This window comes from Sphaerodactylus townsendi, linkage group LG06 (assembly GCF_021028975.2).
Source record: "Sphaerodactylus townsendi isolate TG3544 linkage group LG06, MPM_Stown_v2.3, whole genome shotgun sequence".
Taxonomy (NCBI): domain Eukaryota; kingdom Metazoa; phylum Chordata; class Lepidosauria; order Squamata; family Sphaerodactylidae; genus Sphaerodactylus; species Sphaerodactylus townsendi.
In genome coordinates this window covers 119,778,288-119,793,283 of record NC_059430.1, presented here as the reverse complement: position 1 = coordinate 119,793,283, position 14,996 = coordinate 119,778,288, and the positions used below count along the sequence as shown (strand labels likewise).

Below are 14,996 nucleotides of genomic sequence, written 5' to 3'. Positions count from 1 at the left end.
CTCAGTGGGGTACACTGCCATAAGTTGTTACAATTCTCCTGAAGCTACATGGTGGTGTCAACTTAGCCTTCTCCACAGAGTTATAGTTCTTATCATCCTCGCCAGCATGATGCTGGCAGGGGATGATGGGAACTGTAGCCCATAACATCTGGAGGGCACGGGTTTGACACCTGTGCTCCAAAGCATGCATTTTCCCCATTTCTCATAGAGAAAATGGTAGCTTTGTATGGTGGATTCTGTGGCATCACACGTCCTTCTCCCAAATAACTGCCTTCCTCAGCTCCCAAATCTCCTAGAATTTCCCAGCCCCAAGTTGGCCACCCCAGGGTCAGTCCTGATTTCCAAGAGAAAGAGAGCCTGGAGTTTTTCCCCTCACTCTTCTTCAGCTAACTTCCGAACGCTCCTCCAATCTGCGCCTGACAGCTGTCAGGGACCAAGAAACGGGATTACTTAGCGCCCACTCGCCTTCGAGGTGAGAGAAAAGCGCTGGGTGATAATTAAATCTCCCGGCTGGAAGCCAGAGGAGCGCAAAGAGGGAGCCCTTGGAAATGAGAGAAGGAATGGCGGCCCAAGGCTCAGGGAAGAGGGCAGAGCTGCGATTGGGAGCCCAGGCAGAAGGCCGGGATTGTGTTCGAAGGCATCTCTGCAGCAATTAAAACCGGCAGCTGAGTTCAGGAGTCTGATCCCCCTGCCCGCCCCAAAATTCTTGTTATTTTCACAAATCTGCAGTTTGGAAGAGGTTCAGGTTTTTCGGGCTTGATAAAAAGAGCTGTAATAACATGGGCTTGGGGACTTCAAAGGGCTTGGGAAAGAGACAGCCAAAGGCCACTGTGAGAAGAACCCAGAAGTTCCTTCATTCTCTCTCCCTCCCTCTCTCTCTCTCCCTCCCCCCCTCTCTCTCTCAGTGCATTCACACACAGTGTTAATAAACTGTATCTCCCTCTCCTCCTTTCCCAGAGACAGAAATCGGGCCAGTTTTTTGACTGGCCTTGGTAAATGGGCTAAGGCCTCCCAACCAATAACTAGCTGAGGTATCCAAACTCTGGTGCTTCAGATGTTCATGGACTACAATTCCCATCAGCCCCTGCTGGCATGGCCAATTGGCATGAACATCTGAAGTGACAGAGTTGGACAGCCCTTGAGGCTTTGGACCTGGCTGGTCTCGGGAGTAGGTCTCAAATGCCCTCCTGTGTGGAGCCTATCTGTGTGGAGAACTGATATGCTCTTCATACGGATAGTCGATGGACTACCTGCACTGCACAGCCTCAGTAAGGGTTTTTTATGTCTAAACTAGGCTTGCCAACCTCCAGTTGGTGCCTGGAAATCTCTCAGAATTGCAACTGATCTCCAGGTACCCCCTGACAACCAACCGGGGAGCAGTGAGTGGGTGAGGGTGATCAGCTGTAAATCAGCTCTACCTAGGTGGGGCATGTTGACATCACTTCCTGAAGTGACATCATCTTGTCGCTGAAGATACGGGAGATGTGCTGGTACTTGGGCAAAAACTGTATGGCCCAATTTGTATGTCGATGACTTCAGTTTATGACTGATAAGTCCCTGCCAGCCAGCTGAATGGTGCTGGGGGAGGGGTCCCAAAGGGGAGATCGCTCACCCCTGGTGGGGGCCTGGCAACCCTATACAGATGGCAGAGATCAGTTTCCCTGGATAAAAGGGTGGCTCTGGAGGGTGGACTCTATGGCATTACACATTTCTGAGTTCAACCCTGCCTTTCCCAAGCTCTGCTGGGGTTTTCCACACACACACCCTGGGGGATGCAGGGGAAGACTTGCCAGGTCCAGGCTGGGATAAATCCTGGAGATTTGGGGATAGAGACTGAGAAGGATAAGCATCTCGGTGGGGTTCAATATCCCATCTCCAAAGCATCCATTTTCTGCAGAGGGACTGATCTCTGTAGTCTGAAGAAGAGCTGCGATCCCACGGAATCCACGGGACCTATTTGGAGGCTAGCATCCATAGGTGTTCCCCCAACCTCCAGGAATTTTTCACCTCGAGTTGGCAACCCTGTTATACAACCCAAAGAACATACCAACTGGCTAGTTGTTTTCTGGTATTATCTTTTTTTTTTAACATGCTTCTGCCCAATGTTTGCTTTTTCTTATAATAAAAGAAATATTTGGCACAATTCTCTCCAATGGGGGCCCAAAATGGTTTCCATCGTTCTCCCCTCCTCCGTGTTGTCCAGGAGTGCCAGCCCAGCACTTGCATCCAGGTAGGAGTGACCTACCTGGCCAGCATTGTACTGATTTAACCATAGAGTTTTGGGTAAATCCTAGGTTGCTGTTCCATTGTGATGAAATCACTTCCTGTTCATGCTAGAAATGACATTGTGAAATTAGTGTGCTGCTGAGTCATCCCTTCATTTCCCCTGTTGCCCTGTTAGACAGCTGCGGGCAATGAGGGGGCTCAGGATAGAAGGTCTCCCACTATTGCAGGAGATTGGAGCTCCCCAATGTTGTCTGTGTCATTGGCAGAAACGTATCTATGGAAGAGACCTGCCTGTGTTACAAGCAATCTGGATGGTCCACCACATCAACCTCGGAGTACGTTGCAGCCACCCAGCACTGTTTTGACTCCCATCTCAGCTGACATCACTTCATCAGCCTGCCACTCACTTTTACTTGCCTATCCCTTTTCTGCAGCTGCTACATAGACCAACAAGTCACCCGCGTGGCCTGGTTGAACCGTTCCAACATCCTTTATGCTGGCAACGACAAGTGGTCCATCGACTCGCGGGTGCAGCTGTTGACCAACAGCGCCTCGGAATTCAGCATCGTCATCACCCACGTTGATTTATATGATGAGGGCCTCTACACCTGCTCCTTCCAGACCCAGGACAAGCCCCACACCTCGCAGGTGTATCTCATCGTTCACGGTACGGGCGTGGGATGGGTCACGTGAACACATGATGTTTCCTTATACTAAGTCAGACCACTGATCTAGTGAAGTCAGTACTATCTGTTTAGGATCTTGGGCAGAGGTCTTTTCTATCACCTCCTACCTGATCCTCATAACAGAAGATGCTGGGGGTTGAACCTGCAGCACTCTGTATGGAGAACAGATGCTTTATCACCGGGCGGCAGCCCCTTCCGTTATCAAGAACACATAAAACTGACTTATTCTAGTGTATCAAGGTCAGTATTGCCTAGTTTGACTGGTAGCAGCCTTCGATGGTCTCAGAATGAGGACTTTCATGTCTCCTACTGACTGACCCTTTTCACTGGCCATTCTGCAGACTAAGCGTGGGACCTCTTGCATATCAATAAGTTCTGCCACTGAGCTGTACCTCCTCCCCTTTTGGGTCTCATCTCATAATTATCTGTAGTTATTTATTATTATTACCGTTACAGAGCCAGTGTGGTGTAGTGATTAGGGCACAGGTGTCAAACTTGCGGCCCTCCAGATGTTCATGACCTACAATTCCCATCAGCCCTTGCCAGTATAGCCAATGCTCATGTTGGGAGGGACTGATGGGAATTGTAGTTCACGAACATCTGGAGGGCCGTGAGTTTGACACCCCTGGATTAGGGTGTCAGACTAGGATCTGGGGATCCCAAATTCAAATCCCCACTCTGCCTCGGAAACTTGCTGGGTGACTTTGGGCCAGTCACACACTCTCAACCTTGACCCTGGCAAGTATGTGGATGGGAAACCTCCAAGGAATACCAGGGTTGGGATGCAGAGGGAAGCAATGGCAAACCACCTCTGAAAGTCTCTTGCTTTGAAAACCCTACAGGGTCACTCACGATACATCAGTTGTGACTTGACCTCAAAAAAACCTGTTTGTTGATATAGCTGGGACTCAATGTGTTGCTGGTGCATGCATAATTCTTTCCACATGTCCAAGGGCAAAAGTGAACCATAGTAGTGCAGTGTCTGGACAATGTCTGGAAGGAAGACCATTCAGGAAACCCTGTCTTTCCCATGAGGAATGCTTTAACGGAAGGAATAAATTTACTAAAAAAAAAGTTTGCTCCATGCAGTACAAAGTCCAGGGACTGCCAATAAAAGAAGCACATAAGCTTCTGGTACTGTTGGACAGGACACTGGACTCGACGGTCCCATGGCCGGATCAAACCAGACTGTCCTTCTTAGAGGTTGAGTAAACTTTTAATCCCCATTGTAGAAGAGCCCATTTCCATAGATTCCACTTTCATTGCATTCGCATGACCAGCTGCCCTTCCTCAGATGATAATAGTGCGGGTGCCTGGTGTATCTTTGCATGCGGTCATTCCAAATGTCTGTATGCACACCGCACAAAAAAAGAGCCGCACTTTGGCCTAGGCCAAGGAATCTCTCTCCAGTCGTCAAAACAGCCAATCTCTCCCCTCCTTTCTTCTGGCTCTTTTGCTGATTCTCAGCCGCCTCCAGGATTTCTGCAGCATTGGCAAAAGCCAGAACTGCAATGCTATCCACCCCATAATTACCCCCTCCCTTTCCCCAGGGTTGCTGGAGCCGAGAAAACTGGTACAATAGGAGCTGATTGGACCCAGTCCGGAACGAAGCTGCCTGGGCGTCAGGAAACAGCTGTTCCCAGCTGCTCCATCATTCGCCGTCATCTACGTCACCCCAACCTATCAGGGCAGACAATGGGAATCGTTAGGCCCAGTCAGGAAAAAAGCAATTTCTTTTTGGGGACTCTTCCGCTGGGCCAGAGAAAACAGCCGTTGGGAATTAACCCAGAAGGCACCCAGCTCGGCACTGAGTCGGCTCTGGAAAGGCACCTGTATTTGGGGTGGGGTGGCTGTTCATAAAATGTTTATCAAAATGCCTGTCATTATTTTAATATGTGTTCAGGGATCACACAAACACAAAACCCATGAGGGGAATTTGTATATCATTGTTGACCCCCGAATAATTTATTCATCCCTTTGGAATCCCTGGGTGTTTTCACACCACCTGTTTCCTCCTGAACTCATTTTCTCACTCAGATGTTCTTCAGAATCTGGACATATTTGGTGCCAGAACTTTACATCTCCATGTTTTCCCTCTGTCCTCCCATCTTTTTCCAGGCCTGATTTGCGCTGCTTATCCTGATTTACAGCGCCAGTTTGCCCAGTGTAGACTAGGGCTGAGCACGAAAATTTGTGCTTGGTAAATTTCTGGTTCAGGTTTTCAAAACCAACGAATTTTCAGTAAAGCCGAATCAAGCCAATACCCATTAGTTTTATTCAGCTTTTCACCACAATTTTTCATTTTTAAAAACTTGAATTTGAAAAATTTCAGTTCTTTCTGTAGACTTGTAAAGTAGCAGTGGGGGAGAATTCCTCTCCCCCCCCCCGCCCCGGAAGAAGGGGTTGCTTGTAGAGAGAGGAGAGCTCTGGTCCTGCAAGCAAAAGACGAAAAAGCCCAAATCTATTTGGCTTTTTCAATACCAGGCTAATTTGGCTCTGCCAAATAGCTCATTGGGAGGAGGGGGAGATAAAACGAAAACCTGAAAAAAACCTGATAAAATTGATAAAGCTTTTTCAGGGGGAGGTTGTGATTTGGGTTGACTGAATCATCACCCCTGGTGAGGACTTGCAAAGTGTTCTTGACTCTTTTGGTAGCGAGGAAGTGGGTATGGATACAGTTGGTCAGAGACTCTCCATCTTTCTGCACTATTTGCTCCTGTTTTCTCCCTGCACTGCCAGTATTACCTGCTGCTCCCTTAGAGTGTTCTGAAAATGGCTAAAATCCCACAGATTAGTTGTTCGAAAGAAGGAGTAGTAATTATGAGATTCCACCTGCATGATCTGGACCCAAGAATTTCACAGTCGATTCTCAGCATAGATCTGGAACTCTTCCAATCTGGGGCACCTGAGATGTTTCCTTCCAAGTCACAGGTGAAGGAGTCCTCAGGTCTGTTCCTTACCACTGTGATTTGCAGCGACTGTATATAAAATCCAGGAGCCATGCTTTTGACTTGAGCAAGAACTGAATGAATAAACACTGGCAAAGGGCTCTTTTGCTGTTGGGAAGTGCTGTCAAGTTGCAATGACTTATGGAGACCCTGTAGGATTTTCAAGGCAAGAGACTTTCAGAGATGAAAGCCTTCGACAATATACTTTCAGAGATGGTTTGCCATTGTCTTCCTCTGCACAGTGACCCTGGATTTCCTTGGTGGTCTCGTATCCAAGTACTAACCATGGCTGACTCGGTTTAGCTTCCAAGATTTGACAAGATCAGGCTAGTATAGGCCATCCATGTCAGGATAAACAATATATATTGCCTTCACAGCTAACTTAGACCAACCCTATAGGGTTTTCCAAACAAGAGACTTTGGAGATGCCATTGCCTGCCTCCTGGTCACAACTCTGATATTCCTTGGAGGTTTCCCATGGTGCATGGGAATGAGTGCTAAGGTACATAAAGGCAGAACTCTTCCAAAGCTTCCACCACTGCTCACACTGGGGTTTGGGAGCCCTTTGCCTGCAAAGGCATCTGAGCTTGCATGGCTAGAACCATCGTTGCTGGACATGTAACCGCTGCACAGTTCAAAATATGCCCCCTGCCTTGAGATAAAAATGAGCTTCAAATTCTATTGCTTTCCTTCTGAAACATGGAACACCAGTGCGAAAACATTATGTACCAATAACAGTGCAATCTTCAGTAGAGTTACTCACTCCACGGAGTAGTAGTGGCGTAGTGGTTAAGAGCAGGTGTACTCCAATCTGGAGGAACCGGGTTTGATTCCCTGCTCTGCAGCCTGAACTGTGGAGGCTTATCTGGGGAATTGAGAGTAGCCTGTACACTCCAACACACACCAGCTGGGTGACCTTGGGCTAGTCACAGTTCTTCGGAGCTCTCTCAGTCCCACCTACCTCGCAGGGTGTTTGTTGTGAGGGGGGAAGGGAAAGGAGTTTGTAAGCCTCTTTGAGTCTTCTTCTTCAAGTCAATGAACTCTTTTTGTTTTGCCATCAAGTGATAGATGACTTATGGCAACCCCATTATGTTTTCCAGGTAAGAGACATTGCGAGGTGGTTGTGCCTCTGTGTTGTGACCCTGGTGTTCCTTGGTAATCTCCCATCCAATTACTAACCTGGTCCAGCCCTGCTTAGCTTTTGAGATCTAATAGATTGGGCTAGCTTGATGATTTTCATGATTTTCCCACCTTATCGCTAAAAGAATAAAGTGGGGAAATTATCTGTAGATTTCTAATTATTGGCTGTTATTTATTTTTTTAAAAAACCAAGTTGGTTCAATAACCTAGCTGATAATATGCAGCATTTTTTTAAATGGAATTTTCTGATTCAATTTGTACTGGGTGGGGGGAGAGATTGGCTGGCATTTCCCCTCCCACCAGTGCCCTCAGCCTGACCCTATGCAAAGGAACATGGGGCAGGAATCTATCACTCCAGCACAAAGCAATTTGCTACGGCAATTAAGGGGAGAGACAAGCATGGTCAAATCAGTCAGCAAATGTGTGAATGAAATAAAAAGAAAGCCGTTGGCAGGAGAGCCAACCACAGAACTGGAACTTGGATGAACGGCTGTGAGCAGAAATGCAGCTTGTGACAAGAACAGCCCTGAGCTCATTTCAGCCACCAATGTTTGTGGGATCCATAGGGGCACTAAATAATTTAGGGATGCGGAGTTTTAAGATGGGAAATGTCAGAGTTCGGGACTGAAGTTATCCACTGTTCCTTAAAATGGCTCAGCCAGACCAAAACAGAGAAGGGAGGGGGATGCCAATCTCCAGGTCGGGCCTGCAGTTCTTCTGAGATTACAACTGATCTCCAGAGATTAATTCCTCTGGAGAAAGTGGTGGCTTTGGAGGGTGGACTCTGGGGCATCACACTCCTGGTGAGCTCCCTCTTCTTCCCAAACCCTGCCAATCCCTAGCTTCTGTCCCCAAATCCCCAGCAATTTCCCCAACAAGAGTTGGGATACCTGGCTAAGAGATACCTTCTTCTGGATTATTACTTCCCACACTGGGTCATGGTACTGAAAGCAAGATCCAAGCCAGTTTAGGGTGAGGACTCACCTTATTTCTGGGTGTATGATGATACAATAACTGCCCCCCATTTAAAAATAGCCCATCAAGCTTCTCATGCCCTATGGGGTTTCTTAAGATCACCAGTCTCCTGGTGGGGCCTGGAGTAGTCCCAGGGTTACGACCAGAGGTGGGATCCAGCAGGTTCTCACAGGTTCCCAAGAGTAGGTTACTCATTATTTGTGTGTGCTGAGAGGGGGTTACTAATTGGTGATTTTGCCATGTGATTTTTGCCTTCGTTACTCCCCTCCTCTCAGCAGTAGCGCGCAGAACTTGAAGCAGTCTAGCAGGAGGTGCACCGGTGTGCGTGGCAGCCTGCGCCTGCGTGCATATGTTTCCCGCCCAAGGACCGGCGCAGCGGCTGCATCCTTGCCACAGCCCCGCCCAGGAATGCCCCGCCTCCAGAATGACCGGCAATGCCCCTGTCGTGCCCCGCCCAGCCCCATTGGCGCTACTCGGCAGTTTCAATCCCACCCCCATGGGAACCTGTTACTAACATTTTTGGATCCCACCACTGGTTACGACTGATCTCCAGACTACAGAGATCAGCTCCCCTGGAGAAAAATGAGTGCTTTGGAGGGTCCCCTTGGCTATTGTTGTCGTAAATTATCCTTGTTGCACTGGGATCAAGGAAGAGTGGGACCCAACGTGGAGTGTCCTTCGAGAACAGGAAAGGATCAAAAACTCTCCATTCATAAAACAAGCCCTTATACCATTAGATGGTCTGATCATGGTTGCCCAGTATGGTTACCAGATTCCCCTGGCCATCAGCAGTGTTAGGGAGGAGTTAGGGTTGTCAGATCCAGGTTGGAATCACACCTGGAGATTTGGAGACAGAGTCTGGTAAGGATAGGGACTTCAGTGGCATCCACTTCCTCCAGTGGATTGGGTCTTTGTAGTCCAGAGGTGAGCTGCAACTGTGGGGGATCCCCAGGTTTCCAGCTGTTAAGTTGAACACAATATAAACACTTATTTCTAATTGTTTTAAGTGTTTATTAAATATTAGAGAGACTGATACGACAGTACCATTAGCCTGAATTGCTAACCTTTGAGCAACCTACCACAATTTCATTACAGTTGACCCACCTGGAGGTTGGCAGCCCCATTGCCCAGAGATGTGGAGGGTTCCCACTCTATGGTCGTTTTCGAGCAGAGGCTGAATTACTGTATTTCAGGGGTCCTTTAGGTTTTCCTAGATTGCCCAGGAAATTGGACAGGATGGTCTGTAGGACCCTCCCAACTTCCAACTTTTAAATTCCAAGATCCAACTTTTAAGTTCTGTGACTCTGTGTAGGGAAAGGCCTTTCTCTGCCTGAGAGCACGGCTCATTGAAATCAGTGGTCTTAGAAGGGTGTGACCAGGCTAGTAGTCTACTGCTACAGAAGGAAACTGAGCATTTTCCTTGGAGGGGCTGGGATTAGTGCTGCCTCAGAAAGAACAGCACCCCTGGTGGTGGGAGGCCATATCTGTCTTCATGCTGACCACCAGTCTCCAATCTCCACAGTTCCAGCTCGGATCGTGAACATTTCATCCGCTGTGACTGTTAATGAGGGAAGCAATGTAAACCTGCTCTGCCTAGCCCAGGGGAAGCCGGAACCGACTGTCACTTGGCGGCAGCTGAAAGGTAAGGGAGGCTGGAGGGGGGAGGAGGAATTAGGTTGACTCCTCTTGAAAAATCCTTGCTCACTGTTCTGAGCAACCCATTTTTGTTGTGGGAATTAAAGAAGGCAAGCATAGAAAAACCAGAACTGGTGTTTGCACAAAGCTTGTGTCCAAAGTAGGATTCGTCCCCAAGAAATGCATCATGTTGCTATATAAATCCTTTAAGAGGGACAAAATGTGCAGATTTCAACATTTGGGCATCCCAGCTGCTACTGCTGCTGCTGCTGCTGCTTCTTCTTCTTCTTTTTCTTGAGGAACAAGAAGAAGTTTCTAGTCCTTAAAACTGACCTAGTAAAGTGACTTCCACCTTTGATGGATTCCATTCCAGTCGACTGTCTCAACTATTTCACTACAGCCTCCAAGCACTGACCAATATCACTGGGGCAGCATCATGGCTGGAATCAATCGTCTGTTGTGGGTTTTCCGGCCTGTGTGGCCGTGGTCTGGTAGTGTTTGCTCCTAACATTCCACCCACAGAGAGAAACACATCTTGCTGTAGCATGCCACAGAAAAGGCCAACCATAGATGCATGCGAAACGGTAGGAGCAAAAACTACCAGACCGTGGCTGCACAGCCCAGAAGACCCACAACAGCTAATGGGTAGTCAGTTCGGTAGAAATCATTTGGTCATGAATGTGTCTAGACTGGCATTTTTACATCTGTGCCAGGCTAGACAACTGGTACCCTACCTGTCCTACCCTGATCTAGCCACAATGTTGCACGTACCTAATTTAGCTTAATGTAACTCATTTTAGCCTGTGAAGCCAATCCTCAGCATGCCCATTATACAGATGAAAGACTGAGGTTCATAGAGAGCGATGACCCCCATGCCACCCACTGATGCTGCAACTGAGCATACCTCCGAGATCCAACACTTGCTCCCATTTCTGACTTGTGGTCCTCAACCTCAGCTACCTTTGACTTTCCCCTGCCACCCTGGCAACCACCTTTCCTTTCTCGAACGCAAAATGACATCATGTGACTTAATCCAAACACAGACTACTGCCAGTCTGTAATGCTGCCGGGGCTATTGCCTGATGACTTCCCCCAGATTTTCATTTTGCAAGTTTCTCGAGACCCAGATAATCTATGCTGTAGGAGTTGTGCTTGGCTTGCTGGTCCATGGGTTGTGTGGCCTAAACCCCTGCTGAATTGGTGGGTAATTGAACATCTCCTCCCAGGAAGGACCCCTCCCAGTCCTAAACCATACCACCTGCATTGTACATTCTCTCCACCCCTACCCCGGTGCAAGGCAGCTGGGAGTGCAGGAGGGGTTGATAACTGCTGTGTTGTCGTATGTGTTTTCGTGTGTGTAAGTCTGTGTTTGTGTCTGTCTCCCTACCGCTGGCCCTGTCCCCCTCCCCAACCCCAACCCCCGGTCCTTCCCCCTCAGATGGATTCACCAGTGAAGGAGAATATCTGGAGATTACGGAGATCAACCGACAACAGGCTGGCGAATATGAGTGCATCACAGCAAACGGCGTCTCGTTGCCAGACAGAAAACGGGTTCTTATCACTGTCAATTGTAAGTGTTCCCCAAAACGCTTCTGGGATTTACTTTCTCGCCTACTTTAAACTATATTGGGAGCTCTGGAGTCTATAAAAGGCTTCTAATACTACACTCTGTCTTAGAAAAAGATGTTGGTATAGTCAGTTGAAAAGGAGCCGTGTGGCGTAGTGGTTAAGTGCTTGCACTGCCACTCACACAGTCAGGAGTTCGAGCCCCCTGTGGGTCAGATATCCTGGCAGCTGACTCATGGTCAACTCAGCCATCCATCCATTTCCTGGTCGGTAAATGACTACCTAGCTCAGGGCTCTGCAACCTGCAGCTCTCCAGATGTTCATGGACTACAAATCCCATCAGCCCCTGCCGGCATGGGCAATTCCTTAGGAGGCCCAATCGGCCATGCTTGCAGGGGCTGATGGGAATTGTAGTCCATGAACATCTGGAGAGCCGCAGGTTGCAGAGCCCTGACCTTGCTCATAGCTAGGGGGTGAAGAATAGCCGGGGAAAGCAATGGCAAACTACCCCACAAAAGGCTTGCCTATAAAATCACTGCTTGCAGTGGCACCCCAGGGTTGAACACGACTGAAGGGGAAACTTTACCGTCAGTTGAGGCGCGTGGCAGACAATGGGGCTGCTCCTCATGTTTAAACAGGAAAATGTGAGGAGACCCCACTGTAAAGGGACCGCGGGGTTGGGAGCACCGCAGAAAGTAGGCCATGCCTAATGGGCTTTTGTCTTGACTAGCGGATTTTGAGAGTGAAGACCAGGGGGCCCCAAACTTTTTAAACAGGGGGCCAGTTCACTGTCCCTCAGACTGTTGGAGGGCCGGACTAAAAAAAACTATGAACAAATTCCTATGCACAAATGATTGTAAAATGTTTGATTTCACCTTTCAGCCTTTCTGTCATGGTCTATTTTTAGAACAGTGACCAAAGTATGTCAAGTACAGGGTGGGCTCCAAATATTGTTGGGGAGGCTGTGGAATACCTTCCCCTGTAAAAAAAAAAAGCAGAACTTTCCCAATGAAGCATTCCATCTAACCCAGGATCAGGTATCTTCCTGGGTTCTTTCCTCTTCCAGCAGCAGCCAGCAAGCTTATCTCGGCCAGCCCTGGCTGGATGCCAATGGGAGTGCGAGGCGGAACAGAAAGCCTGAGAGCAACACATGGAGTAGCTGAGAGGGAAGGGTGGAGCAGGCGTTGCCACATGTAAGGTTTCCAACTCTGGGTCAGAAAATTCATGGAGATTTGGGGGTGCCATCATGTAACTGCAATCAACAGCCGTTGGGGCCGGTTCCTCCTCTCCCTCGAGCCCCCACTGCACATGCATGGAGCCATCGCCGCTTGCATGCCTCGGCGGTCCGGATAAAATGCCGCCTTCAGGGGGCTTCAAGCTTATTTGGCCCCCGGGCCGTAGTTTGGGGACCCCTGGTGAAGACTGAGGTACATAATTTCTTCAACGAGACTTCTACAAAAGCACGATCCTTATCAAACTTCTCTCAAGAATGAGGTCTCAGGGTTTAAAGAGGGGGGAAAAAAAGGATTTGAACAGCTCTTGTGACCTTCTCTTTCTGGGAACTTGACTTTACACAGGACTGATTGGCAGCCCAGCCAGGAACCCACCTCCCTTCCCTTACAGGAGCTGATTTCATAAGAAGGAAATAGAAGGTTACAACAAGAAAGTACAGTGCAGAACAGTACAGCACGAAGACAGTGTAGAACAAATGTCACAGTGGGTAAACATGCTAGCCTTTTAGAGGGGAAAATACTATATAGCAGAAAGCGAGCTAGCTTTCAGTCCATCAGTGACATGTATTTTTGGTTGAGTAATAAAATCCAGAGTAGGGCCAGGAAGAATTCATCCTACAGATGAAAATCTTACACTCACCCCTTTTGAAGATAATGCCTTCCTTCGCCCTGAATCGTGCCAAGAAAATGAGTGCCAACACTGGCGCATCGGAGTCATAGGTTCAGGACTGTTGTTATTTTTTCCTGACGAGGGCCCTTCTGGTACTGACTACAGACGTGCGCTTCAGCTGTCCCTGTTTACTAGCTTTTGGCAGCTCTCCTTCTGTGTAAGGATGTGTCCCTGACAACCAAAATCAAGTTAATTCATGCCAAAGCTGGGCAATGAGGGAAGCTGACAGGAAGAAAATAGATTCCTTTGAAACGGCGCGCTGGAAAAGAGTGTTACGGATTCCACGGGCCACCAAAAACACAAATAAGTAGATTCTGGATCAAATCAAGCCTGAAATGTCCCTAGAAGATAAAAGGATGAAACTGAGGCCTGTTACGCATGGAGCGTTTTCTGCGACACTCCTAGCCCCACAGTGACTTTGGAGTGGGGAGGTGTCTCACTGCCCACTGCAAGGCTTGCGCGCTTGCCTGCCCCCATTTCTGGGTGACTCCATCAAAAGCTAAGACCAAAGGTCAGTCGTGTAGCTACCACGGGACGGGGGGGGGGCACCCTGCTCAGGCGTGCGCCATTGGCATCATGTGGGGGATGGAAAATCACCCACCTCACCTCCCTACTCCCCCCATCCCCCTGCCACACCAGGCCTGGCAGAAGCCCAGAGCAGCCTGGTGGGCCCAGCCAGAGTGCTTTTTCAGCCAGCTGCACTTTGCAGCCAGCTGAACTAAGATGAGTGGGGGAGTTGGGGGTCGCAGGGGGTAGGGGCCCCCAGCTCCCATTCCACCCACCCCCCACTTACCTTAGTTCAGCTGGCGGCCCAGCCAGGCTGCTTTTTCAGCCGGGTGCTCTTTGCAGCAGGCTAAACTAAGGTAAGTGGGGACAGGATGGGGAAGCGAGGCCAATAGGGGGTGGGGCCCATGGGGGCACGGGGGTGAAGCATGGAGGCAGGGCACAGGCATCATTTTGCCCGAGGTGCCATTTGCCCCCCCCACACACACACACACCACTGGCAAAGATTGCATTTTGGGTTTTTTTTAAGTCTGTTAAACGTGATACCAATATTTCTCACATTGATATTGTGCTTTCATTGCTTCTGTATTTTTAGGGAAATGCTGGCCGTGGATACCTGCAAAGAGCACACACACACCCCACGCACTTACACAGGGATTGACAGCCAACAATTCCTTAAAAATACAAAGCAATAAAAGCAACCTGCACAATATTGGTATGAGGAATATCAATATCACATTCAAAAGAGCTTTAAAAAACAAAAAAAGACAACTTTCATTCTTGGTTTTTGATGAGTGAGCAACCCAGAAGGAGTGAAAAACCCGAAACGAGAAGGAAACATAAGGGATTTCCCACTCTCGCTAACTGTGCGGCTTCTAGGATCTTCGGCACTGCAAATTGCATGGTGTCAGTATAGAAATCTCTGCCCCGCTGGAACCGTACCTTCGCTGCGGGGCAGGGTGCCAGTGTATAATTGAATATATCATACTTTGGTCACATAATGAGAAGATAAGAAACACTGGAAAAGACAATAATGCTAGGAGAGGCTGAAGGCAGCAAGAAATGAGGAAGACACATCTTGAGATGGATTGACCCTATAAAGCAGTGGTGGCGAACCTTTGGCACTCCAGATGTTATGGACTACAATTCCCAGCAGCCCCTTCCAGCATGGCCAATTGGCCATGCTGGCAGGGGCTGATGGGAATTGTAGTCCATAACGTCTGGAGTGCCAAAGGTTTGCCACCACAGCTATAAAGGAACCCACAGGGCTCAGTTGGCAAGACCTGAGCAAAGCTGTTAATGATAGAATATTTTGGAGGACATTGATTCATTCAGTGAATTGTCGAAGGCTTTCATGGCCGGATTCAACTGGTTGGGGTGGGTTTTCCGGGCTGTGTGGCTGTGGTCTGGTAGA

At 48.6% G+C, this 14,996-nt stretch overlaps 1 protein-coding gene across 2 annotated transcripts in view; it reads left to right on the top strand.

Annotated features, from left to right (window-relative positions):
* Window positions 1–14,996, top strand: part of IGLON5 (IgLON family member 5) — a 173,370-nt gene that overhangs the window by 142,022 nt on the left and 16,352 nt on the right. For both annotated transcript variants that reach the window (XM_048501060.1, XM_048501058.1), the window contains exons 3-5: window positions 2,661–2,893; window positions 9,498–9,617; window positions 11,049–11,180. In XM_048501060.1, the coding sequence (XP_048357017.1) occupies window positions 2,661–2,893; window positions 9,498–9,617; window positions 11,049–11,180 (485 nt within the window). The remainder of the gene's footprint in view (window positions 1–2,660; window positions 2,894–9,497; window positions 9,618–11,048; window positions 11,181–14,996) is intronic.